At 42.9% G+C, this 27,778-nt stretch overlaps 3 protein-coding genes across 4 annotated transcripts in view; all 3 read right to left on the bottom strand.

Annotated features, from left to right (window-relative positions):
- Positions 1-1,737, bottom strand: part of selenoo1 (selenoprotein O1) — a 7,491-nt gene extending 5,754 nt beyond the window's left edge. The window contains exons 1-3 of the mRNA XM_080842876.1: positions 1,111-1,737; positions 568-771; positions 212-389 (exon numbers count right to left, since the gene is read on the bottom strand). Of these exons, the coding sequence (XP_080699002.1) occupies positions 212-389; positions 568-771; positions 1,111-1,661 (933 nt within the window). The 5' untranslated portion in view covers positions 1,662-1,737. The remainder of the gene's footprint in view (positions 1-211; positions 390-567; positions 772-1,110) is intronic.
- A 588-nt stretch (positions 1,738-2,325) lies between these two features.
- trabd (TraB domain containing) lies at positions 2,326-19,010 on the bottom strand. The gene is made up of 10 exons (XM_080842882.1): positions 18,960-19,010; positions 17,859-17,923; positions 17,306-17,366; positions 9,984-10,150; positions 9,650-9,790; positions 7,646-7,756; positions 6,879-7,018; positions 6,289-6,461; positions 5,542-5,638; positions 2,326-5,458 (listed from the first exon to the last, which is right to left on the bottom strand). Exons 2-10 carry the CDS (start codon positions 17,880-17,882, stop codon positions 5,287-5,289), a joined length of 1,086 nt encoding a protein of 361 aa, XP_080699008.1. The 5' UTR covers positions 17,883-17,923; positions 18,960-19,010; the 3' UTR covers positions 2,326-5,286.
- A 745-nt stretch (positions 19,011-19,755) lies between these two features.
- sephs1 (selenophosphate synthetase 1) lies at positions 19,756-26,135 on the bottom strand. Of its 2 annotated transcripts, none has more exons than XM_080842881.1 (9): positions 26,078-26,135; positions 24,644-24,893; positions 24,436-24,539; positions 24,091-24,198; positions 23,518-23,672; positions 22,878-22,968; positions 22,400-22,499; positions 21,910-22,122; positions 19,756-21,100 (listed from the first exon to the last, which is right to left on the bottom strand). In XM_080842881.1, exons 2-9 carry the CDS (start codon positions 24,834-24,836, stop codon positions 20,886-20,888), a joined length of 1,179 nt encoding a protein of 392 aa, XP_080699007.1. In that variant the 5' UTR covers positions 24,837-24,893; positions 26,078-26,135; the 3' UTR covers positions 19,756-20,885. The 2 variants fall into 2 exon arrangements, with proteins under 2 accessions (XP_080699007.1, XP_080699006.1); XM_080842880.1 differs by lacking the exon at positions 26,078-26,135 and adding an exon at positions 25,509-25,732.
- Between the last annotated feature and the right edge of the window lie 1,643 nt (positions 26,136-27,778).

Genomic DNA, 27,778 nt, shown 5'->3' on the forward strand with positions numbered 1-27,778 from the left:
AAATGCATGTTTATTTTTTTGGGAATACAAAAAGTTCAGGTTGACTGCTCCTATGTCATGGCTGACATCTTGACCTTCTGGCCAAACACTGGTAATTTAAGAAAGGTGAATTTTGGCATCAAAGGAATCAGTGTTCCTAATTTTTGAGTCAGGACTCAGGAGACATTTGACATTCTGACAGACAAATAATCCTCCATGACAGGTACTTCACCTCTCTAAAGAAGGCAGTGTTCCTCTCCACCGTGTCTGGGTGGCTCTGCTGGATCTCGGGGTAGAAGGTCTCTATGATGTAATCCAGCATCTGGGTGCGAATCTCATCAAGGCCAGAACTGGGGCCCTGTCTGCCAGTGTTCTCATCTTCCCGCTTAAAGATCTCAAAAGAGCCGAATCTGCACACACATGCAGTGACACAGGAACTACATGAAACACAGGTCCCTTTAAATATTGTGCTGCTGCTATTCCTTGAAGCTGTTAGGTAAGATAGGGTGTAAAACAGTACAGAAAGAGAGAGAGAGAGAGTAGTTTACACCAAGAGGAGACAAGCAGAGATGAATTTAGGCTACTGACCTAATGAACGTGGGAGCAATACGCAGCACCACGGAGCATCTCTCCATGCGTGGGTTTCCACTGTAAAACACGTCCCTAACCACCTTGGAGTCAGAGGTGACCACGGAGCCCGCCCGAGTGGTCGGGATTCCCAGAGCATACATTGCCTCACTGCAGAGGAACTCCCGGATGCTGGAGCGCAGGACCTTTCGCCCGTCTGCCGTTCTGCAGGACCATTAAGGTTTATGAATGTGTAATGCTCGGCCTCTCACATTAACATTTCAGACAATATAGTGATTTTCATGGAACCGTCCAGAAACAGCGGTTTATGATGTGATGAATACATCTGTGTTTAATTTCAGATGAATACTCTCAGTCTCGCAGAATAAAAACATGTTGTACTCATTAAAGATTAGGCTATGTGAAACACAGGCAAATGACCCTACGAAAGAGGATTAAGGGAGTCAGATAATTAAGGTCCGATATGGGCCAACCTAGTGCATCAACAACAACCTGACCGTGACGACTTTTCATTAGTTACATATTTGACTCTTTGCCTATTACCTAGAGAAGGGCGTTAACCCCGCTCCTTTCACTTGAATTTCCCATCGGCCACAGAGGTTTTCCTTCAACAGTTCAGGGTCTAGGTCGGCCGGCGCCTTTACTTCGCCCAAGTAACAAGCTGCTCCGTCACCTAGCTGACCGGCAAAGTTACCAAACTGGTGTCCGCAGTAGCAGTGCGCAGCCGGCTCGGATCCGGGCATCACCTTCGAACCGCTCAGATATGCAGGGCCGAATGGATCTTTCATAACTTCTTCATTTAGACCGAGTAATGCTAGCGCTCTGCCGGAGACAGCCACGAATTTAGGGTTAGTGAGCGGTGTCGGCTGGACACGCGAGAAGCAGGCTCCCCTGACCATTCTAGCACCCGGCTCCTGAGAAGCATCCAAGGGAAGTTTTTTGAGCACAACATTGTCGAACTCCAAACTTTCAAGTGGCGACCGACTCGTCGCCAGTCGTATGTCGTCCATCCCGACAAACGACACCGATCTCAGCAATATAATTCCAGAACGAAACAAATAAGGTCGCGACAGACGTATTCGTATAGCAGCCATTCAACGATGGCCACCTGTCATTCAATGTAATTAAACGACACTACAAGAACTCTCCATTGCATAACCAACCCGTGTTGTCTGCTATCATCAGTGGGGCGTCTTCGTCAGGGTGTACGGTTTATTATGAGCCCGACTAGAAACTCAAACGGTACTAAAACGTTCCCATATGATAGTTGGTGTTATGTTAGGGGGCAATATCTGCCTCACTTAAAAAAAAAAAAAAATCAAATTGTACTGTTTAATTACACTGTGTTACAATGATTATGTTTCCAATTGCATATGCTACATTTAAAGCTCACTGTACATTCGGCTGACGTTAACAGTTCGACTAGAGCACTAGAGTGCAGCTGTCAGCTTTCATGTAAATAATAACATGCACAAAATGTAAACACACTACATACAATTACTTCAAGCCCATGTGATAAATTACTGAATGCTCATCAGTGGAACTGTGGTACACGGCAGAAGAAATGGAGAAATCACAAAACATAAAAATGGCTTAAATTACAGTAGTGTTCTTTCTGTATAAGGTCAACTAAGTTTTAAACAACACTCATGATTTAAAAAAAAAAAAAAAAAAACACACACACACACTGTCATACATAATTACTTTTAATTTAAAACTTGTACATTTCCATACAGTTTTAGGCTGTCAAATTTGGCATGTTTATGATGACAAATCCAGGGAAAAAGGGACAGATACAGATTATTTTAAGGGGTTGGTTCTTCATGAATAAATACCACCACCCGTAATTCATTCAAGACATTATGCTAAAAGGGTATCCAAGATGGATAAACAGATTTTCCAAAACGCATAACACTGGAAAAGAAGCCAATGAGAACGCAACCAACAGCTTCATGACGTAATGAGCCCTTGGCATATAAAATGGGTGTTTGACCTCCAAAATGTCAAGACGTGTAGAGTTCAGTCCTTCAGCTCCATAACTAACGTGCAAAAATCAACAGCAGGTCACTTCTCTTCACGAGATACTGAGTGTTTAATGCGGATATGTCATGCATCCTTAGAAACCACGGCTCAATATGCATAGTACTTGTCCATTAAGGGAGTTCAGCAGACATTGTGGAATGAAAAGTGCTTTTTTTCCACCCCAAAAAGGGTTAAATTAAGATCTCTGACGAGTCAGGATAGTTGCTGGCAGTCAGTGAGCTCTCACAATACAGTTCCTAACAGGGTGTTTCAACCTGCAATATTGTTTAAATGCTTTAAAAACACAATCCCTTCAAAAACTTTCTCATTTAAAAGAAAAAAGGACATTTCACTCCATCCCAAATGCGAGGTCAAGTAATTCACAGGAGTCATGTTGCACTGATTCAACCCAATATTGCGCACAGTCACACACACAAAACACACATTCAGACACGCAGACCAGAGCAAGAGAAATAAACAAGCCAAGGCTAATACAGAGGCAATCTACAGGTTTAAAAAGGCAGCAATGTATGTTGTTTAAGGCTTTTTCCAAGTCACCAAACCCCACATCCAAGTCTATGGCCCATTACAGGATCTCTGGGTATAGACATCCTCCCCAGATAGGATCCTCAATCAGGAATGAATTTGGCCCTGATGGTTCCACAGTTGGCTTGTACCATTTCCTGACCAACCGCACTTTAACCTGCAACTTTAAGATTCTACAGGTCATGTTACAACTCAAATAATCATACTCATTACATCTGTCACGACAATTCATGCTTCCTAAATAATCTTTTATATTTTCAGAATTCCAAATGAATTGACCTAAATTTATTTTTATGGCATTGTGGCTCCAATCTCAAGACTGGGAGTTTAAGTGGCTAAACTCTATTGCACCGACACAGACAAACATAATCTCTCCATAAAGATAGCCATGCAAATGTGAACACTGGATGAATTTTGAATTGGCATTAGTTCCATTCACACCAGTTCAGAGCTCAGAACTAAAAGCTCGCTTTACCTTCCAACTGAATGTTTGGTTTGCTTTGGGGGGGAAAAAGTTGTCTATGATGTAGTCTGTCCCTTCAGCTAAGTAAGTGTAACAGCCATGTAGGATAAACTGCCGGTAAAGGCCAGTGTTTGTCCTGGGGACGGCCTCTATATGAAGAATTCGCCCATCAATTTGACCAAGCTGAAGTCACTCTTGACTAATCTTTCCCCGATAGAACCTTCCACCAGAAGTGGACCTTGTTCTGTTAGAGCACAGATCCAAGTCAACTGGTTCCTAAGTCACCGCCACCAACACGTTTATCCACCCAAAGAACAACCAACCATGAGCAGTCAGGCATGAGTAGAAGAGTATTATCACTTTGACAGAGTAGCATTTCACCAACCGGAATGGTCCGGAAGCACATTTTTATGAACCGTTACTTTCTGCATGTAGTCACTCAGTCCTGATAGCAAAGTAAACTGAGTAACCATGGGAAAATTGAAGGTGTACAACTTGTTCAGGTCCATCTGAAACACCTAAAATATTTCACCCTCTATGCATACACACATCTAATATGACACTACAACCTGCCCAAAGGCTCAAAAGTCCAAGCAGTTGAATGCCTCACAGGTGTGTCTGAGTCACCTCACAACCATTACATAATAAAGGGCCAAAAGAAAAAAAGGCTGACACCATTTGTTGTGCAGCTAGAGCCCCTCCTTGTCATACATACTACTACACAAAGTTATATGTTTCAAACCTAGGGGTGCATAAAATAATCAACAGGAGGCACTTATCTGTTAATTTGACCAGGATCTACAGAAAGTGTTGCCTGACCATTACCATTTTACTCTTCCTTAAGAAACAAGGGATTACAATGTTCCTTTACTCATAAGGGGAACACTATAAAAAATATGATTTATCCAACATCAGGTTGGCTGAATGGTTAGAATACTGACCAGATGAAGAAAAGCGTGCACCTCCCTCACATAGCCTTCCCTCTATCCACGAAAATAAAAACACTAAAAATGTATTAACATCAGGAAAAAAACAAAGATAAAAAAGTAAAATAAAATCAACAAAAAGGACTTTGGTCATCTTCATGAAAACATGGCCAGTATATAACTGTATAAGGGCAGAAATCGATTTTCATATTTGCAATGGGGTGAAATAATAACTACCAAATTAGTAGTTAACTAACTACTATCTACTTAACTATTTTGGCAAAATTCTACAGGTTATGGGATGAACGCCAGTGGTCAAACAATGGGGGAGATACTGCTGAATCCATGGTGACAATCACGACATGGCTGACATAAAAAAAGACTGACAAATCAGTCCAGCTAAACTAGTGCTTTCCAGTTTGCAGGTAAGGTATAAGGTCTTTGTGCTACCCATCAGATGTATCCTAATGCATTTTCAGTAAAAAAAGCATTAACTGATACTCTTCTTGTTTTGAGAGAAAGAGACAGCACAGAATGAAAAGAAGAAGTAGTACTGTTCAGGTTCTTTGGCAGTACACGCCTGCATCTATGTACAGACATAGGACTGGATGTGGCTGGGGGTCAGGGTGGGGGGCCTGGGCCCACTGGTTCCCAAGGTTGTTGTGCCTCCCCCAGCTTATTTCCATTCTTTAAGGCTAATGGTGTCCGTGATAACGTCCAATCCTGGTTGGGTGGGAGGGGCTTTTGAGTTGAGGGGTGGGGTCAGGCCGCAGGAGGCCGGATGTTCTCAAGCAGCGACTGGACAGCAGGCATGGAGAGGAGGGCACGGCCAACACCCCCTCCCGCCCGGTAGCAGGCGTATCCCAGCACGCCGATCATCGCTCCTTTCAGTATGGTGCAGAACACCCAACCAAAACGGGATGGAGGTGCGACACTGAGGAGACGACAAAGAGGAATGATGGGAATGATGCAGACTTAGATAAGTCTAATAGACAAACAATGCTCACACGCACTTACCTCATGATTTCTTGAATGTTGAGCTCTTGGTCCCAGTTCTTCTCGATGCCAGGTACGTGGCCGATGCCCACTACACCAACCACCACTGCAGGCACTCCTGCAAGGCACACACAGTCATATATAGACACACTTTAAAACACATGCATTACAGACAATAAATATATACACACTTCAGACAAGACAAAAAACGCGAATGTAATCAAACTTCAGACCTAGCACACACCTCAAAACACATGAATACATTGTTCACACAAAACAACAATATATTCATTCATACTTGCAGAACGATTCTAAACGAAAAGAAAACCATGCCATTACTGTTCATTGAGAAGTAATATGTTTTAAAAGCAATGAATTGATATGTTTTCTGTCCTCGAACTAACCATGGTGCTACTCATTATGTCGACTTACTTAGCTGGCTCTAGCCTCTGACTGCTCTCATTGGGACTTAAGTATATTACAGGGCACAGCAGTGGGACAATCTTAAACTTCAGAAGGAACAATTACAGGATAAACTGAATGAAAACTGAAAATGTCTTCCAATTCAGCACTTATCGAAGGCAGAGCTCAAAGTAGTGATGCCGATTCAAGCAGAAAATTGCAATGATGGAACAAGTTTCGTTTTAGATGACAAGCCAACCTTGTTTGTGGTAGAGTTCTCCACTACCGCAGTTTTAACCCATTGTGCCATCGTTAGTTGCAGAAGTGATGTCTAGCCTGTCACGTCACATATCAGGCCATACTCACTCTGATTGTTAGGGGGCGCCTCCACACAGCGGGCTGCCTGGTGGAGCGTGTGTGTGAGGTAGATGTCCCGCTCTGCTACAATGGTGCGGTGCAGAGCAGGGAACTCGCCAATCATCTCGGACATGGTCTGTTCCAGCAGGTCTTTCTGCTTGCACTTCTCAACATCCTCTTTACTTTATACGCACACACACACACATACATAAAACACCAAAAGAGAACATTGAGAAAATATCAGATGGAGCTGGTAGGAGGAAAACATAAAGACATAGAGAAGTCAAAAGATAAATATAGGCTAAATGAGCTAAAAATGATTTAGGACAATTTGGACCTCCTTTTGGGTTAGGCCCCGCCTACCTCTGGGCTGTTTTCGAAAACAAATACAATTACAGCTATTCTAATATCAAACAGATACAGATAAAAGCTCCTCTGCACAACCCCACTGTCTGTGCAATACCCTAGTGTTGACGTCGCATGTGTGTGTGTGTACTAAAAGTATGGACAGACATATATGTATGTATGTATGTATGTATGTATGTATGTATGTATGTATGTATGTATGTATGTATGTATGTATGTATGTGTATGTGTACCTTATAGGGTCAGACAGAAAGCAGAGACCCCAAGCCAGCCTGGCTTTCTGCCACAGACTAAGGGCAGCAATGGCACGCTTGAAAGTGACAGGAATGGGCCGGTCTCCCAAGTGGAACTTACAGAAGGGCACTTTACCTGCCTGTGGAGCAGAGGGGAGAGAGGGGAATATTACACCACCACATATATTTCACATACACCACCATACATGAGTGATTAAGGATCTATTTCTAAACATTTTACAATAAAAAAAAAGCATGTCTGCTAAGTAAAAATGTACGTATAGCCGAACACTAGGTACTAAAACAGCAATGGTTGTAAAAAAGTTGTCAAACTTAAGCTAACAAATAAATCCTACAAAATAACACACTTAATACTGAACTTAATACTAAAAACTGAATACTGGTTCTATTGACTACACTCTTCTTCCCCCTCACCCCATAGAAGATAACAGCTGTATTTTGGCAATCCACTGAAAATAGAATAGGAACCACATGGAGCCTTCGCAGTAGGGGCCCCTGTCTCTTTTTAGACAGCTGAGAAAGAACATGATTTCATTTGCCTTTAGGGGTGTGCTTGGTACCCTAGCAGGGGGCACATCTGTGTAGTTATCAGAAATGTTGATGTGTTACGTGTGTTTTTTTGCATCTATGTGCTACAATTATGTGAGTGTCTTTGTTGGAGTGTGTGTGTAAGTGTGAGAGAGAGAGTGAGAGAGTGAGAGAGTGAGTTAGAAAGTGAGTGAGTATGTGTGCACACGTGTGTATACCTCTTTGAAAGCCTCTCTGAACTCTCCTCCGGGTGCCATGCCCAGCTGCTCAGTAATGTGAGCAGACACTTTCAGCAGCAAGATCTGCATCATGCCAGACATCACACCATTCTGACCACAGAGAGGTGTAAGGAGGGGACACAGACCAAAGGAGAGAAGAAAAAGAGACAAAGAAGAAGGGAAGTAAATCACACAACAATTAAAATGCCACGCTGACCTGCCTGTGGCTACCCTCCTTCCCTATTTAATGACCATATACATCATCCACTCTTCCTGGAACAGTCCATCTTATCTATGTTTTGCCCTGCTCATCCATTCAGTGTGCATGCAGTCTTTTCGAAGGCTCGCCGTCCGATCTATGCTATGCCTCATATCAGTGGCGGCTGGTGGTTTTTAAAGTGAGGGAGGAAGGACTGCGCGCTTGGTTGCCATTGGCCCGTTTGTACTGTTGGTGGCATAAGTATGTGAGACTCAAGTTGTTTCAGGGTGTTTTGGTGAACTACAGCACAAAATAGCCGGGAGGGATAATTTTGTGAATAAAATTGATAAATTCACCAGTGGCAGCATTGTACTTTGAAAGCTGGTGGGCAGCATGTCTTTGATGGACTAGTCCAGGCCAGAAGGAAAGGATGCAAAGGCAATTAGTCAAATCAGGACTACTCTTGATTTGTAAAACTAAATAAAAGATTCTGGGCCAATCATTGGGCCTATTTTTTCCACTCAATGACTGAAGCTATTGGTTGTAATATGTCTGATTATTTTCAGCTACAATTGTTTTAAGAAGAATGAAGACACAAGACCATAATTGAGGCCATTTCAAATGCAGTTCCCTGTAATTGCCCTTGTTGTCAGAATTTTCCCCTTCGTTATGCCCCCTGAAAGACAACTCTAGCATGCCTAGGTAAGCCGTTGCATCTAACAGACGTTTTACCACCTCCCTATTGCCACGCACTTTAGCGTTGTGCTGTTGAATTTGCAGCCGCACACCCTCATCCACTAACCGCTCTATAGGCATGGTGCCGCCTAGCAATGAAAGGCGGATAGCAGCACCAACGTGGTCTTGACATTTGTCGTGGCGCTTGGTTGCCCTGTCAATATTTTTTATATCAGTAAATCCATGAAAAGACCACGTTGGAGAGTTGACATTCATTAGTAAACAGGGCCAGCAATATAACCGATTGTTGGTAATGCTACCAGTCACCCACGAGTAGCCTACCTAGCAAACCATGTAGCACTCACGACACTGACTCTGCCGTTGCTTTTGGTGATTTCAATCTTTGGAATTGGTCTACCTGTTGCTTTAATGGCCAACTTGTCATTGTAACTCACCCCATGGAATGGTTTCTGTAATAAAACATGAACAATGTCCTCGGTTTCCATAGTTTACTTTATTTGCTAATTTGCTAATGTGTTCTCATTATTAAAATGATCAGATATTCTTGCTTAACTGTGTCTCTTAGACTGAGCAGATTATGTTTCGTAGCCTAGATTTGAGGGGATAACCCCACCCACCATATCCAGGGCCTCTGCTTATTGGTTTATAGCGCAGACGTGACTCCAGCCTATTCGTTAATAGATTTTAGCGCTATCCAGACCCCTAAACTAGTCACACCCTCTCAGCGGAGGATCGTCCTCCTCTCTGCCATTGAAGTCAACGCATTCCACGAGCCGCCAGCGCAGGCAGAGAAATGAATGGGAGTCAATGGAGGGTAGAGGGAGGAAGGTCCTCCGGCAGTAATTTTCGATAGCGATAGGGGGTGCTAATGTCATCTTTACCCAGGGAAACTAACATTACATATACAAAGGTATTAAAGTAGTCCTATTTAAGGGTTTTAATTAATCACAGTAGTCTGGGCAAAGTACACTTTTTATTCTCAAAATGTTAAGGAGGATCTTCCTCCCTCTCCTCAATGGAGAAGCCTCCACTGCCTCATATATATTGTAACTGTGGCTGGCACCTCTCCTGTTCGGTGGATTTCTCATATTTAGCCATGTGCGTCTCACCTGTTTAATGGCTTGCTGCACCTTCTCCAGGTTGATTTCTTTGGCCTCCTTCAGTAGAGTCCTCTCGTCCATCTTCAGCATAGACACGCGGTACTGACACAGTTCCACCACAACCACATCTGGTTGCACCGCACGGATCGTCTGCATCAGACACAGCGGCAAGAGGATGAGTGGAGGTGATGAAGGGGGAGAGGGAGGAGAAGCCAAATGGAAAGGAGAGAGCATGGAAAGTAAAAGTGGAGAAGAGGAGAAAGGGCAAGAAAGTGAGAAAGGTCTTTTCTACTAACTGTGGCAATATCATCACTATGCTTTAAAGAACATTAGCTCTTATTACCGTGGCAACATCATTCTTGCTGCTGTCGCTGAAGTGGGCAGTGCCCACCAGGTAGACGATGCTGCCTTCGGGCGTGGACAGGCGGGTCACTGTTTCTGGAAGCACTGGGTTGACCTGCCGCCGCTGGGCACGAACCTGCCACAGTACCTCTACTGCCTCAGAGTCCGCTGGAGAAAGAGAGAGAGAGAAAAAGAGAGAGGAAATAGCCATTTACATTTGCTGCTTTAAGCTTTTGGCTTGGTGGTTGCATTGTTAGAAATGTCTCTAGTTTTAAAGACGGTCACAAACAGGAGTGCAAAATGAGGGTAAAAGAGAATGGCAAAGGAGATGGCAGAGTGAAAAAGTGAGGACAATGGATAAGTCAAATTAAGAGGGGGAGATGAGGAGTGAGAGGTAGAGAGAAAACAATAACACTACAAACACAGATGGCTCAAGGAGAAAGGACACAGTGATTAAAGAAGGGGATTTAAAAAAAGCCCAAAACAACACATGGTTGTCTTTGGAAGCCTTGGTTTCATGCACCCATATCTCTAGTCAATCATGTGTCAGAGTGGGCTAAGTCAGACCAACATCACAATCCCCACCACACACACACACACACACACACACACACACACACACACACACACACACACACACACACACACACACACACCTCCCCAGGCTTCTCTCCAGTCCCTCACCCTAGCCTTGTACTGTCTCTATCCCTTGCTGTTCACTGAAGTGTATAACATCCCTCCTGTTCACTCCTGGGGTCTTGAAAAAATGCCCAGCCATAGTGGCCTATTTTAATTAGTGTCACTTTCTAAAAACCTCACAAATTACTTTGCTCAAGCCCACACACCTCCTCCTCCAGGTGTGCTATATGTGTTCATGCATGTGCGCGAATTGTGGCCGGGGTAGGGAGGGCTTCTCGCATTTTTTTGTAAGCTTTTCCAAACATCCACACTACGCTCAAAATCCAGCCTCTCCTGCGGATTCAGAGTGGCAGACAGGCATTGAGGTCTGATCTGCTTACCTTGGGACTCTTGCACAAAACCTTGTGAAGAATTCACCATACAACATTGCATACGCCACGCAAGACGGATGCGTAAGAAACAAAAAGAGAATGAATATTGTGACGGCCCAGCTAACCCCGCCCACGGGCAGATTAGATTATTGGTTTCCTCCGTGTTTCTGTGCAGGTGTACGTGATTGGCTGGAGGATATAAAGGGCTACGTATCCAACATGGCGGTCTCTCTCTCCTCCTTGCGGTTTTTGGCTTCTGTTGTGTTTTGTACAAATGCTCCTATACTGATCCACACCACATTTTGAGTTCTCCCTTTACACTGACTTACACCACACTTATATAATGTTTAATGATTTACTTAGTTCATTATTTCTAGTCCGTGTTAACCTCATCCTATAATTTAATAAATGTCCTTACTACGATTGAAATTTGCGTGGTCTCCCCTTTCATGTGGCGTACCTAGAGCCAGTACGTTACATGTGGGGGCTTGTCCGGGCCTTAAGCTTGTATTCTGGTGAGTAAATGGATATTGCCACTTGTAGCCTGGTGGTAGTAAAGCGTAAAATTTGTTGGAATATAGTTTCGCACAGGTGTAAAGAACCTGTTTCAGTAAAGTTCAGATTGGGGAGTACCACGAATAGATTGTGTATTTTGATAGTAATTTGGTTAAGAGATTGGTTTTGGTTTGGTTTCGTGTAATTTCTTTGATTTGCCGTGGAGGAGGGAGTTGCATTTGTGATCCTGCAGCCAGCATAGTATCTGGTTTCTGGAGCTACATGCTGGTTAGGTTGGCAAATTGGGCTCAGGTGTAGATGGTAAGTGGGAGGGTGACGGTAGGTTAGATCCTATCGGAGCTAATTGAATCCCGTGCCAGGGTAGACCGCTTACCGCTGTTTTTTTGTTTTCCTGTTTATTGTATTTTGTTGTTTTTGGTGCATCGAACGCGCTGGGGTTGCGGTGGAAGCAACTCAATTGTATGTGGATGCACTGAAGACGTCAGTTTAGAATTATTTAGGTTTTTTATTGTTGTTGGTGGAAGTTAGATACGGGATAGCTCTTTTCTGGTGTGGAAAAAGGGGTTGGTTCGCCTGTGCCTGATTTGCTGACGTGGTTGCAGTGTCGTGTAAATAGGCCTGAGTTGACAAAAATAAGAAATGCCTAACGTGGAGTTGGATGACTTTTTGGAGTCTCCATCCGAACCTTTATTCGATAGGTTAACAAAAGATCAGTTGTGCCAGGTAGCGGCACACTACCAATTTGATCTAAATCTTACAAAGGGTTTTAATAAACAAGAACTCAAAGAAAGTTTAAAATCAAAATTGGTAGATCGGTCGATAATATCTATAGGTACCGTCGATCCATCTGGTCCACCGGCAACGACGTCAACACCTAATGCGGGAGAAAAGATGGTTAGTCTGGAAAACTCGGCCGAGGTCTTGAAGCTTCAGCTCGAATACAAACGCTTGGAGGCCGCGGAACAAGAGAAGGGTCGCGCGTTTCAGCGTGAGTTTGAACTCAAACGCTTAGAGGCAGAACAAAAGAAGCGTGAGTATGAGAGGGAGCGTGAAGCCTCGGAAAGAGAAAATCGCCGAGAAATAGACCTCAAACGGTTAGAGGCCGAGGAAAAGAAGCGAGTGGATGAAAGGGAACGAGACTTGGAAAAAGCATCAGAAAGAGAGAAAGAGCGTTTATTCGAGCTGGAAAAAATAAGACTACAGCAACATATCCAAACAGAGAGGCTGAGATTGATTGATGAAGGGAAGATGCGGGGTGGTGAGGATTCTCCTGTGCCGTCGGATACTCACGGCGATCTGTCGAGGATGATTCGATTTCTACCAAAATTTAATGAACGTGACCCCGATATCTTCTTTTCGCTTTTTGAGGGTATTGCTGAGGAGCATAGTTGGAATGACTCTCAGCGCACGTTATTACTGCAAACTGTCTTGACAGGGAGAGCCCAAGATGCATTTGTGGCGTTGTCATCGACAGAGCGCAAACAGTATAGTCGTGTCAAAGAGGCGGTTCTGCGAACATATGAACAAGTGCCAGAATACTACAGACAGCGGTTCAGAAATTGGAAAAGAGGTGAACGGCAAACATATGCTGAAGTGGGTAGAGATTTGGTTGGGTTTTTTACCCGCTGGCTTCACTCGGTTGATGTGAATACCTTTGACGAGTTATTTGAACTAATGGCCCTGGAACAATTTAAAAACATCATTCCGGAACGGCTTACTACTTTTATTAACGAGCACCCCGTTTCAAAAGTGTCTGAGGCTGCAGTGCTCGCTGACGAGTATGAGCTTACTCATAGAAGTAGGGCCAGTGAACACTGTTGGAGCCGTACATCTCGAGAGGAACATAGATCACACTGGTTCAGTGGAAATTCAGAGGCTCGATACGAGAAACCAGATCTTACACGCTCTGATGAAAAAACAGATAACCAGTGCAGGTATTGCCTGGAGATGGGCCACTGGAAACAGGATTGCCCTGCATTAAAGTATAGAAAGGAGGGTAAATCGAACTCTACGGGATATAGTTTATGCGCTGTCCCAGCTACGGTAGGAGGGTCAGACTGGGTGGTGCCTGATTGCTCTGCAGTCGACATGTACAGCGTTGGTGCAAATGAACAGGTCAGTGGAGGTTATGGACCTTTCATTACTGAGGGGTTCATTTCACTTGTTGACAGTTCTGAAAAGAGACCCGTCAAAATATTACGTGACACTGGCACTACAGAGAGTTTTGTGGCGGAGACCGCTTTGCCATTTTCGGTCAACTCGAGTATTGGAAAGAGTGTTTTGATTAGGGGAATTGGTATGCAGACTATGTCCTTTCCTTTGCATACAATAATCCTTAATTCCGATCTTGTTAAAGGGGAGGTGGTTGTGGCAGTTCGCCCGGTATTGCCAGTGCCGGGGGTTGATGTCATCTTGGGAAATCGTCTAGCCAGAGATAAAGTGTGGGCCAGTGGGCCAGCTCCACCGACAGTAAAGCCTATGGAGGCTGCTGGGCCGTACGGTTGCGCTGCAGAATTCCCCGATGTTTCCACGGCCTGTGTCGTGACTCGGGCAAGGAGTCGCAAACAGACAGTGGAGGGTGCGTCAGGGGTATCAAAAGCTAGAAGTAACAGCGTACAACTACCGGCTATGTCAAATTCGTTTGATCGGGATGTGTGTATTGCTGCACAGAAAGGGAAAATGTTTGTGGGAGGATTGAGCGGCTACACTAGTAGGAAGGATTTTAAAGAGTATTTCTCAAAGTTTGGAGATGTTACTGACTGTACCGTTATAAAAGATCCACACACAGGAAGATCAAGGAGATTTGGCTTTATCCGGTTCAAAGAGGCTTCAAGTGTGGACAAAGTGCTAGAGGAAAAAGAACATAGACTTGATGGAAAACATATCGACCCAAAGAGGGCAATGACAATGAAAAAAAAGATCAATGAAGTATACCAGCAGCAACAATTTAGGGGCAAATATGGCAGGGGATGGTGTCCACCCATGGTAGTCTTCTCCGATCATAATCATTGATGGCAAAATGGCCGATGCGCTGTTTTGTGCGTCGGTGTGGTAAGTTGCCTGTCTCCTTTCTTCATATCTGTTCTTTATCGTCTTAAACTGCTTTTCTAAGTACCAGAATTGCTGAGGGTAAGGATGTGAAGTGGTTGAAAAGGGGGAGGTGGTGATGGTGTAAATGGGGTTCATAGCCACTGGTCCCAGTGTGGGTGTGATATGGTTGTATCAGGGTGGATTTGTTGTCATATTTGCTTGAAATTTTGAGCTTAATTGAAATGTTTCCTAGATGTATACTAAATGACCGAATCCCATCTAGGTGGGCTTCTCTCTTAAGGGGGGGGATATGTGACGGCCCAGCTAACCCCGCCCACGGGCAGATTAGATTATTGGTTTCCTCCGTGTTTCTGTGCAGGTGTACGTGATTGGCTGGAGGATATAAAGGGCTACGTATCCAACATGGCGGTCTCTCTCTCCTCCTTGCGGTTTTTGGCTTCTGTTGTGTTTTGTAGAATGCTCCTATACTGATCCACACCACATTTTGAGTTCTCCCTTTACACTGACTTACACCACACTTATATAATGTTTAATGATTTACTTAGTTCATTATTTCTAGTCCGTGTTAACCTCATCCTATAATTTAATAAATGTCCTTACTACGATTGAAATTTGCGTGGTCTCCCCTTTCATGTGGCGTACCTAGAGCCAGTACGTTACAATATACATAAGACAAAGATTCCATCATTGTCTTAATACATCCCGATCAATGAGAAATTGAGGGCACACGCATGAGTACAACACTCCACCCTCTCTCCTCCCTCATTCCTCACATTTTAATACGCTAATAAATATACATAGGGCTAGGGTACCCCCGTGTTCCAATTGAGACAAAACAGCAAAAGGAAGCAGCAAATCAGTCAAAAAGGAAATTGCAGCTCAGCGAATGGGAGATGGACGTTTTGTTATTCGATGTTAAGGCAAGAGAACATATCTAATTTGGCAATTTGTCAGCTGCTATAAATAACAAAAGAGAAAGGTTAGTGTGGCAAGGTGGCATTAGTCAGAGAGTCAGTGTGGTTTGTCAGAGAACCAAACGAAATAGGCCCAATCTGGGAGTTGCCGAAGGCGTTTAGAAGCCACTTCTTTAACCAGGTAACCACAGTGTCTTGAGTTGATCCAGGCCACCTTGCGACTTTTAGTGAGTCGCAAATTCTACATCACAGATAATTTGCACGTTGATGGAATGAGAATTCTCTCGATAAATTTGTTTTCAAATTCTACCTCCAACGATGCATTTGTGTGTGTGCACTCGTATCACTCAAATTACACTGCAGCACTGGCTACAACCTGCACTTCAATGTTAGCCTGGTCAACCACATTATAGCAGGACTTCATACACCTGGTTGACATACGGATGATCCTGACCGGTTCCTCTGGGATGCCCCTGTTGTCAAGAAGCATAGTGTGGTACGCACTTGAAAGGGAACAGGCAAATGCATGACTCCTTGCAACATAGCACTCTAAAGCTGGACACAATTCAGCACAAACTTCCAAGAGGACAGGTCTTGGAAATCTGAAGTGGTTGATAATCAAGTCATTGTCATCATGGAACAAAAAATGTAAACATGGACCATTTTAATTCTGCCACTGGCAATATCCTGTACAAGGCTAAAACTGTGTTTCTATTAGACGATGTAATGCATAGCATAGTATACACGCATGCTTAAATGTCCATTTGTATTATTTCCAATTATGTCCATATGTCAATACTGTGCAAATAATTGTGACGGCATACAGACTCGTAAACTACTAATGTTAGCAGTTCCTCTGTATATCCTCTAAGTGTCGGCAACTGCTAAAACCCATTAGAAATGTGCATACATCAAACATGAAGAAGGCGTGGATAAACACACACTCACGTAACGTTCACTTCACTCAACACATCCGACCATGAGCATGAAAGATGACGTGCACAATGTTTTTGTGCATATGCTACGCAACGCAATGTTTGTACACGAGGCCCCTGTTATCTAACAGAGAGTGCCTCAAAACGGAGAGTGCCTCATAGCCACAGTAGAAAAACACTTGAACCTCCACACTCCCAGAGCCTTTAGCCATGAGTGGAGATCTGATGTGAAGCTCAGAATTTGCCAAACCTTGAAGGATGACTTAGTGACCAACCACAGAAGTGAAAATAGTCACAAATCACAGCAATGTGATGATGACATGAACCAGCCTTAGGTTCAGTACTGTGAGCAAGGCGCAAAACAGAATATAGCACATTATACTCATTTGGTGGTCAGAGTTCAATGACTCTTTATTACTCAACATAATGACATGACACAATGATTTTTACAAAACAGTTTAACCAGAGGTAGGGTAGATGCATTAGGGAAGCAGTGAAGAATCTCAGGGTAGAAATTCTTCTATAACTATTTTGGGGCATCTTCTCAGTAAATCTGTTGCCAGCAAAACAGAATTACGTTTATGCACATCTAGTTTTGCCAGAATAATTCTTGGTTTTCCTGACAGTTCCAGGTCTGGATATAAGGGCTGTTTACTTTTACTTTTACTTTGATCTGCACAAGACATTGTTTTTTCATCCTACTGTAAAGTATATCCCATTAAAAAGGCTTAAAAGCCTTACACCTTAAGCAGCTCTCACTAAAATCCAGACAAGTTACATAATCACTTACAAACAGCAGTCTGAGTGTGCACAGTATGTCTCTGCGCTATAGCTACAAAACAACAATCATATGTTTAAAAACGTCACTCATCACTCAGAGTCAAAACCAATACTCACAGAGTTCTAAAGGAAATCTGGATTGGCTGGATTCATCCTCTGAAGGACCCATGGCCTCATCCTATAGGAGGACAAATACAGAGATGAGAGCACATACCGGTGGTTGAGAAAGAGAGAGACAGACCGAGAGAGAGAGAGAGAGAGAGAGAGAGAGAGAGAGAGAGAGAGAGAGAGAGAGAGAGAGAGAGAGCAAGAGATCTCTGTACATATAAAAAGTGTAAGATCTGGGTGGGTTCCAGGTATGTCAGATGTCAACTCCCCATTTTACCTACTGTAGATAATACTGATATAAAAGGTACTTTTAAGGGAGAGGCTATGTGTTTTGTATAGATAGTTGTTAGCTATGTTATTGAACTTGAAGGAAATTTTGTCAGAGTAAATTTAGGCATATGATTCTGACTTGGCTAGACTATACAAGTTGGTCAGATCTTCAATTTGGAAATCCAAAGTCCACCTCATGCGCGTCAGTGACAAAGCAAGACATCCATCTCTTTCAAACTCATGACACACTGTTGACACACAAAATGACACACTGTTCTCTCGGACAATTTACCTCGGAGGTAGAATTCTGGTCCATGGTCCAACCTCAGGGGCTCGTCTTAATCTTAAACTCTGATTCTAGTAATCCAGAACAAGAAAGATACATTTCAGACAGTATTATGTCTAATATGCATTTGCATAGTCAGTAATCTTTCTATGTTAACTAATTCCAATAATTTGACATCTAGCGCTGTCAAGAGTTGTCACATGCATCTGCCAAATCGGTGTCCACCACTGTTGCTGTATGCTAGCATCGGTTCTCCTTCGGTCACTTCGTAAGAACTATCTAGTTCCCCTATGTGTGAGCTGTCCCACTCCGTTCCCACGGAGAACCGAGATTTCAAAGACACCGGGCGTCCACTTATCAACACTTCATTAAGATGTAACTGTCCAGTTAATGACAAATAAAACTGCCTCTTGTCATACAGCGGGGGACCGCATAACCCAAGACAGCTAGCTCGGTGGCTAATTTAGCTGAATGTGGATGGCCATTGGACCACGTTTCCTTAAGAAGTCTGACAAATCCGGATGTCAAAATACTTGGAGTGTGAAGACGGCTTTATTTTACAAAACAGTTTACAAAAAAAATCCAACCTGTGTCTTCAAGAATAATTTCTTCACCCACTTTTTCCAAACAAGCTGAAAGTACCAGCTAGCATAGAAAGACTTTCCTTCATGTATCTGGCTAAATTGCTAGCAAGCGTCCAGGCCACCGAGCCAGCTGACGCAGGCTAACCAAGATTACTCACCTTAACGTTGCTAACAATCTGCTGAAGACCTAGCTGACCAAATGACAGTAACCACTAACTTCAAAACACTATAAACTAAATCCCCCCAACCAAAATATGAACATTACGAGTAAGCGCACCTTGCACTTTCATAACTAAAACCCTGCTCTATTGATTACCAATTAGATGTTAGCTGACATTAGCCGACAGCCAGCTGGCTTGCAAACAAATCTCCTGCCAAGTTGAACAAAGTTGTGATATCTGCGTATTTCAAAGGAGGTACATTTATTGGTGAAATATTTCCTGAATACTAATAATTTGTAGTAAAACTCACACTACTTATCACACTGTCAAATGCAAATCATACGATTAAAAAACAAACTTACGACAGCTAGTCTAAGCAGCTTGTCTCAACATGTCCTGTTCCAGCCACTTCGGCTGCACTAATGCATCGTGGTACCTGTAGTTTTGCAAGCAACACAAGGTGACGTATACTATTGCGTTCTAAAACCTACTAAAAGTAAAAGTTCCCCAACACAGATAATACAACCAATTACAACATAATCGTATAGATCCAACAGCTGCATTTTATGATACAGACGTTTTCGCTCCATTTTGTACAGATAAGATTGCATGCTGCCCTCTGCTGAAATCACTGAACTTCACGAAACATACCATTTATCAAGTCACTTAGAGCTTCTAAGCATTATCGATATCATTCTCCATTAGACAAAAACATCCCTGGTCAGTTTGCACTGACCAATGAAACTACTGATCGGAGATAAGCAGTTATAGCCGACCGTGTTTTGCTTTAGCTGATCATAAAATAGTTAATGGATGTTAATGGAAGGCGCACATCCCTGGTACACCTCCAACATCTGCCCTGGCGGCAATAGCCCAGTAACATTGACTTTTAGTAGCAAAACGGATAACGCAAGCACACTCATCCATATGGGGCACATTAGGTTTGTTTTCTTCGGTGAAGTGTAACAGCACACCGCCTCATTCACCCACTGGAAGGCCAGTTCAGATCATATGGATTTGAAATTAAAATACTTACAAAGGTGTGCAGCGCAGTGAGTCACTCACACTATAAAAACATCAGCATCCGTACAGATGGATAAAAGCAGCTTCACTGCACAAGAGGTTTAGAAAAGATTTAAGTTTTATTGAGGGGCAGGGAATGAGGGGATCTGATTTTGTTTAATAGAAAGCATTTTTATAGTGCCATTAAGAGGCTGAAAGAGACACGAGAGAAAGAGACAGAGAAAGCAGACCGAGAGGAAGAGACAAACGAGAGGAATCTGTACATTATAAAAACAACAACTGACAACCAAAGAACACATATTGCCCCCGATTACTTTGAAAAGTCAACCTTTGTATTTCTACATGTTCAAGAGCAAGAGAAACTGCATCTCATCTGGAAAGTACATTCGCTGTAAAATGATGCTTGGCCCTCACTGCATCAGTTATTGAGAGAGCAGGGCTTTCTACCGTCAAATTCGATGGATGAGGGTCGAGTTTGAGCAGAGTGAGGTATAGGTTTGGCTTCATTCAGTCTTGTTCTTCCAGCAGACAGTTTAGAAGGGGGGGGGGGGGGGTATTTAATCTGATAGCGTTGGCAGGGAAGTGGTGGGAAGTATACGGTTAAAAAAATATAACAAAAGTGAAACTCTTTAAGATCATGTCCTGTGTCTCATCCTCCTCCTGTATATCAGCGACATGACTTCCATCCTTTTACATTCTCTTACATTTTCAAAGGCATCTGATAGAGCTTATACTAAAACAAATATAAAATAAAAAGTTGCACTCAGTGATGGGGACAAACTTAAAAGTCTACCTGCCTAAATCTGGATTAGCATAGCGTGTAGTCCGGGGCAACAAATCGAAGGCATCCTACAGATTCAAAATGAATCAACAGCATCACCTAAAAACATGCTCGCTCAACTCCTAAGCTGCCAGACAGTAAGGTAACAGAAAATGACACAAACACACAAAAAGGCAATGGAGATTTGTTTCCATCTTTTTCTTCTTTTCTTTAAATGAATTATACTCCTCTTTTATCTTTTTATGACTTTTTCTTGATGTGTCCATGTAGAGTCTGTCCTAAGGCCCTGCTATCTGGGCAGATGAGGTTTTCTTTCCTAGAATATAAATCAAGGAAGTTTTTCTCTGCATTTCTTGTGTGCGCACAACTCCATATACACACACCCTTTAGGATGGTTCTAGAACGTGATGCCATGTGGAATTCTGTGCAGAGGCTGGTAGTGAGGTTTGGGTGGGCTTGGGGTAGGGCTGGGAAGGGGCTAGGATTAGGACGTTGTGCCAGGCGTAGTGTTGACGTTCTGAGTGGCCACCTGTGGTGCCACCTCAATGATCCGTGGCTTGTCAATGATGCGCGCTGTGCGGTTGCCCTTCTCTACAATACCAATGATCCACGCCTGGTGGCCCTCGCCATACTTTGGGGACTTAATCTCGGCACAGAAGCGAGCTGCTTGTTCACGGGGGAGGCAGATCAGGAGGCCTCCTGCCAGACGTGATCAGCAAACAGATAAAAGAGAGGGAGCAAAGAGAAACAGAGAAAAGGCTGTGAGTATCAGTGCACCAATCACAAATATTAAATGGCTAGCATATATACATTTACAGAGCTGGACACTTTAGTGTCACTTAGGCCCAATCCCATTTCTAATCTCTACCCCTACCCTTACCCCTACCCCTACCCCTACCCCTTTGCCCTCGCTTTTTCAAACGGAGCCATAACGAAGGGGTAGGGAACGCTAGCCCTTCGAAATGGGATAGCCCTTCAACAATTACGTACGTCATCAGTACGAAGCGTCAGCTGTTACGTTACCGGAGAGCGACAGCTGTCACTCACCAGACATAAACAAACATGGCGCCTGCAGCTGTTATTTACACAATGCAACATTTCATCAAACAAGTTTTAAAATCATGAATTACAAAGAAAATATTTTCATTTGTGTGATGCTTTCCCTGCTGTTTCCGACATTTTTAAATGGACTCGCGCGATGTTTGTTCTTTAATGATCACGGGTTCGCAATGCATTGAGGGAAATCAGTCTACCCCTCCGTTTGAAGTGTGCCCTCGGAAAATCTCCGTTTGGAGGGGTAGAAAGCGCTTCCCCTTCCCCTACCCCTCTGTCTTAACGTGAATTGGGATAGCACTACCCCTACACGTGAACGCGCAAAACGGAGGGGAAGGGGAAAGACGAAGGGGTAGGGGGTGAAATGGGATTCAGCCTTAGTGTTCATAGCTATTAACATAGCTATTACTATAAATGGCAATGGCTGGTTTTGCTTCTCTGCCACGGTGGCTAACCTGAGGTCTCTGGGCAGGTGCCGTGCATGAGGCCGAACATGTTTCCGCAGGCTTTGCTGACGGCAGCCATCTTGGCGAGCACAGGTAGGTTGTGGATGACGAAGGACACCTCACTCCGCTGCTGCCGTGCCAGAGTCTGTGCGTGGCCAAGGATGCCAAAGCCAGTGATGTCAGTGGCAGCGTGGGCATTAAATGTGTGCATAAGTCCAGCCGCTGAATGGAAAACCAGAAACAAAATCACTCAGCTTCAGTGCCTGAAAAAATATTGACAGATTGACAGATTGACAGACTATCTAATCTCTAAATATACGGACAAACAAACACACACACACAGACCCATCACACACACAAAGAAAATGAGTGCAAAAACATCAGCCAACCATACCATTTCACACATTTGTGCAGGAACAGTGTATGTTGTGTTGTGTGTGACTGTGTGTATAAATGAAATGTGAGTTTGTGGTATCCATAGCCTAGTATTTTTACAAACCTGTTCTGTTGAGTCGGGCCATGTTGACCATGGCTTCCTGGTAGGCCAGCTCCACGTCCTCCTGTGTCACCACCAGCTTGATCTTATTCCACTTCTCAGGCTGGAAGAGAACATAGCAGAAAACTACTTAGGCTAAGTAATACAAGTAAAAGAAAGTGTAGTGCTGAGGCCACAAGATGACTGAAGACAGTGCAACCACACCCAAATCTACTGATTACTTAAAATCCTCTACGTTTAAGACACAATTATAAGGGCACAACCATTCTAGGGAGCAGAGCTCATACTCTTTGAGCATGACTATGTACTAAACATCCTATAAAAAGAAAACATTTTAGGTGAACACTTGAAACCTGAACTTTTCACAAAACAGAGGCACTGTGAAACAATGAAAAAAGTTTTCCAGAGCCTTCATATGATTTTCCATAATTAATGTTTTAATTTCCTGTCTTATATCAAGATTGGTCAATTCTAGACTTACAATATCCAGCCACTGGTGAACAGCAACCGCTACCTGGGTCCCCAAAGGCTTGGTGAGAACCAGCACATCTCCAGGCACTGCATTATCTGGCCTGGAATGCACACACACACACTTGTCAGTAAAGAAGTATGAGATGGGGGAAGGAAAAAACTAAACTGAGGAGAGAGGGGGTTTATAAAAAGAGGTGGGTGAGTCGTACAAGAAAAAAAAGCTACTATGGAAACACCAACTTTGCCTGCTTTTTCAAACCATAGCAAGATCTTGACTAATGGAGCACACCTAAATTAACTCACGACAGTCATTATAGTAATAAATCAGGTGACTTTAAAACAGGTGCACCCAGAGTAAAAATGCCTGGAGGACATACAGTGCTGAAGAACAAAGGAACAATTCTAACACAACACAACCTGCATGAAGCACTGCCACAACTTCAATCCACTTCACTGAAAAGAGCAGTAGCAAAATAATGTCTAACACTATCTTGTGCATTAAAACCAAATACTGACACGGAGAGTAACAAAAAAGAAAACATTTCGAATAGAAGGCATGTGTGAATTCAAAAGTGTGAATGAGGCAACAACACCTAGCATGTGTATAACAGAGGGACAGGTATGAGAATGCAGACAGGACAGGTCCTCACATAATGAACTCGTTAGGCTGGCACACAGTGGTAGCCACACCGCCCAGGACGATCCAGGGGTTAAGGACCGTCTGCCCGCCAGTCACTGAGGTGCCCGCCTCTTCTGATGCATCCTTAAAGCCCTGGATGATCAGTGGCATCACCTTATCTCTCTCCTGCACACAGATTGCCCACATTTAAGCATATGGTGCTTGCATTAGATTCTATGTACTACAACCACAGAGTGACACCAATGTTTGCACACATTCTGATAATTACAGACCAAAAGCACAAGACAGACATAAACATAGTCAGGTGCACTATAATGCAACATCCCCTTAGGCATTCCCCACACCTTGCATGTCTCTCAGCAGACAAGCAAAACGCAATGTAAAATGTCTGTATTCCAGATATCCCATGTTAAGTATTAAGTCTTGACCAATAAGAGAGTAAGCCTGCTGGTTGCATCTGCTCACTACTGAGTCACAAGAATGAATGATGGAGGGAGAGAAAGAGTGGGGTAAAAAAAGAAAGAAAGAAAAAAAAGAGAAAGGAAAAGTGAGATAGAAGGAAAAGTAACCTGGCAAGCCTCACCTTGTCTGATAGTTTGTTGCTGATGCCCAGAAGCATCAGCATGTTGTCACATTCCGTAACGCCCATGGCATACAAATCGCTTAAAACATTGGCACAAGCAATTCTCCCCTGTGATCCAGATGACATCAGAAGCAAAAAAAGGCAGATGTTGTTGTGACATTAGAAACAGATTTAAAGATAAACACAACCAGGCCAAAGTCAAGTCAAAATAAACATAAATGTGATGAAATCCCCCCCAAAAAAACACTATCCAATCTATTCCAAAATGTATTGTATGTCTTTTTTAACAAAAAGACCTTGTGTCACTCTTTCTATGCACAGACACAAACTCCTACGAAAGCCTACCATCATGTAGGGGTCATCTACAATGGGGTAGATGTAATCTGTTGTCTGAACTAATGAAAGGCCACCATGTCTGAGAGGAATTACGCAGGTATCCATGCCGATGCCTTTGGGACAGACAGACGCAAAACTGGTTAAAAATGTACAAACATGAAACAGAAATTGCAGAGAGATGGAGCTTTGAAAGAGCAAAAGGAAGGTAAATACCTACCCAGTCTGGGCATAACTGCACCAAGAAATTGCTCATCTTCCTGGTAATGGTTTTCTTGTAAGGATTCTAGAAGTTTCTGGAGCACATCCTGTGGGACTTTGCAGCCAGTGCCTTTGAGTTCTGTGAATCGCGTTAGTCGAAAATTCTTATCCAGTTCATAGCTCTCGGGGTTAAATGACTCCCGGACAGACATGTTTGGGATATTAACAGGAGCCAGCACGAGAGATGGGCCACTTCAGTCTACGAAGTCCTGCCAGAGAAAAAGAAGGATAAACCATCCATATTAGATTTTCAGACCATTGTGATTGTTCTACTGTATGTAACTGACCATGACCATAAACCTTCATCCATCATTCTCAAGCCGTCACACATCAACAGCTTGTTCACGAAAATGAATATTCCCTATACAAATGTAGTAATGAGACACACAGTGATAGTAGCTCGTTTCTGAACTGATATGATATTTTAAATGCAGAGTTGTTGCACACCTGAACAAAAACACAGGCACAACATTGCATTTTCCTCTGTTTTGACAGAAAAAAATACAGCAAAACACAGTAGAATGTAATATTTGGAAAATAAGTTGCTATTCAGTTATCTAATAAGGCACAACACATAGGTCTGTACAAAAAAAGATTCCCAAATGGACCTCTTTCAGATCGTTGTTTGTTTACATTTGGATATTTCTTTAACGCTTGCCTAAACCTTTACTTTAACTAAGTGGTGCCTGAGTATGGGAGTTCTGCACCATAGCCAATAGGAATAGTGTGGTAGCCTAAGCGGGACTTTTCTGTGCTTTTAAGAGGTTAACTTAAGTGTAAAGTTTACAACAGCGGCATAATTGCAAAAAGAAACATTTCATTACATGCATTTCAATCCGCAGATTATGTGAAACCAGACTGTTCCTTTTTTATTTCGTATCCTGTTAACCTCTCCTGGAGTTGGGTTTATTGACATCATTGGCTACTACGGCCGCATATTGCAGCTGCAGGCTAGCTTACGATAACGATACAAAAGAGGGAGCTAGCGGACAGTTGACTGAAGTAGCACGTTTTCGCACTTCAGTGGGCTTTGAATTGTAGTTGCAATTGCCACTCCTGAATGCAAAGCTTTTAACAAGCGCGACAGCTTGCTATGCAAACCCCAAAGCGGAGTAAAAACAGTCTTTAATATCTCCAACACACTGAGTGAGCTGTTTATAAAAATGTCGGCGGCGGAAAAAATTAACCCTTTCAAGACCCGCGCCATGCGAGACGTGTTTCTACACACTTCTTAACAGTAGATAAGTCATAAATCATGCATTTTGCAAAACGATTAGGTAGTATTGTTGCAAAAGAAATATGTTGACGAGCTCTCCTCGGGCTTTTAAGACTGAGGCACAGTTATATTCATACCACATTTCCCCTTTAATTGCGCTCCTAGGTTTCTCCTTACCGGTTTCGATTCAGCGGCGCCTCCCGATACAAGAGCAGGGACAGTCCCACAATGCAAGGCGACTTAAACGAGCGCCCCAAATAACTGCCTGAATAGAAATCGACTACACAGCAACTCGCATTCTACGACAGAAAACGGTATTTTTCTACCACCATTTGAAGATTATCCGAAGAATGAAAGAACGTTGTCCAAGTTATTAGACGTAGTTGAAGACAATTACTGCTTCTGACCTAAATAAACCCAGAAAAGGATGAAATCGCAATGGGTCCTTCTTTGACGATCTGGCGCCTTTTCCTCCCCTTTAAAGCATAGCAGAAAAGTATGGCGAAATGGCTAATGGCCAGAAAAGTCAACAATAGGTGGCGCCTTTAATTTACCACTGTTGGCCATAGACACGCTCTCTTCTAAAGCACTGGGTTCTGAAATTACATTTTCCTCAAAATGTTTAGTTTAATTTTAAAATGAAAAAGTTAATGTTTTTATTAGTGCATCTTTACCCTGTCTATGGTCATTTCCTATCCATTTCTGCTAAAGTGGCTATTTTTGTAGGCCTATAAATATTTAGGCCTATAGATTACACACACATTTTAAGTTTAATATCCTTCTTTTTTTATAGTTTAAATCCAAATGAAGGCTTTTGCATTTTAACATGAGTAAAACTTCCTCTAGCCAAAGAAGGAAACAAACACATGAAGCTGTACACAGACAATCATATCATTTTATTTGACCTTTAATCCAACATTAACATATTGTGTCACAGGAATACAGCATTCCCAAAAGTATGAGGTGGCTTGGGAAAGAGGAGGATAAAAGCCAGGTGAGGCACTAAGCATCAGGCAGATATATGTCAGAGGGGAAAATAGCAGTTTACAGTGTACACATCACAAAACACTGGTGACAGACCGCACTAGCTAAAGTCAACTCGGTCAGCCAGTGGACACAAGTTGCACAAGAGTGCTCACATCTCCTACAAGTACAACTTCAAAAGCGCTGTTGTGATGTTGCCAAAGGGGAAGCCAATAAGCATTGCGCAAACTTCAATCACACAAACTGATTTTAGTGATCCCTATGATGACATTTTAAAACTCAATGTCAATCAAACTTGACTTTTCATTTAGACTCTAGAGCATGAAGTGCAATGACTTTTCTGGACTTTTCTGTTGCCTACAATTACTGAAATCATTCAAATCACATGATGTAAGAGCTCATAGTTATTTCACAGAAAAAGCAAAGTGAAACCGCAAAATAAGTGTTTTGTGCACATTATTAGATTAGTTAGATTTCATTTATTTAAAGGCGCTGTCCTTAATTATAATTCATTACTCTTTTACTTAAATTCAGCTTAATTCTCCTTACGTTCCTCTAGCTGTCCATCCAGTGTGTGCGCTCAAAAAAACAAAACTCCAGTATTCGTGCACTGCCTGGCTCGGTAATTAGGACAGAAACACATGTCTCGGACTGAGCCATACACAACATACAGCCAATCAACAACAACGGGCACTCAATCTCCAACATTGATTCAGGAGAATGGAAACGTGGGGTGCATTTAGCAAATATCAACAACCTTTCACCAGGATCAAGGACCTTACCTTTAACAAACAGCCACGTTGTCACAACTGAGCATCTCACAAAAATCATTCTCATTGTGATGACGACATCAAGACACTTAATATTAGCTTGACTGGGTCAACATGTAGAAGC

The sequence above is a fragment of the Sprattus sprattus genome (genome assembly GCF_963457725.1).
Source record: "Sprattus sprattus genome assembly, chromosome: 7".
Classification (NCBI taxonomy): Eukaryota; Metazoa; Chordata; class Actinopteri; order Clupeiformes; family Clupeidae; genus Sprattus; species Sprattus sprattus.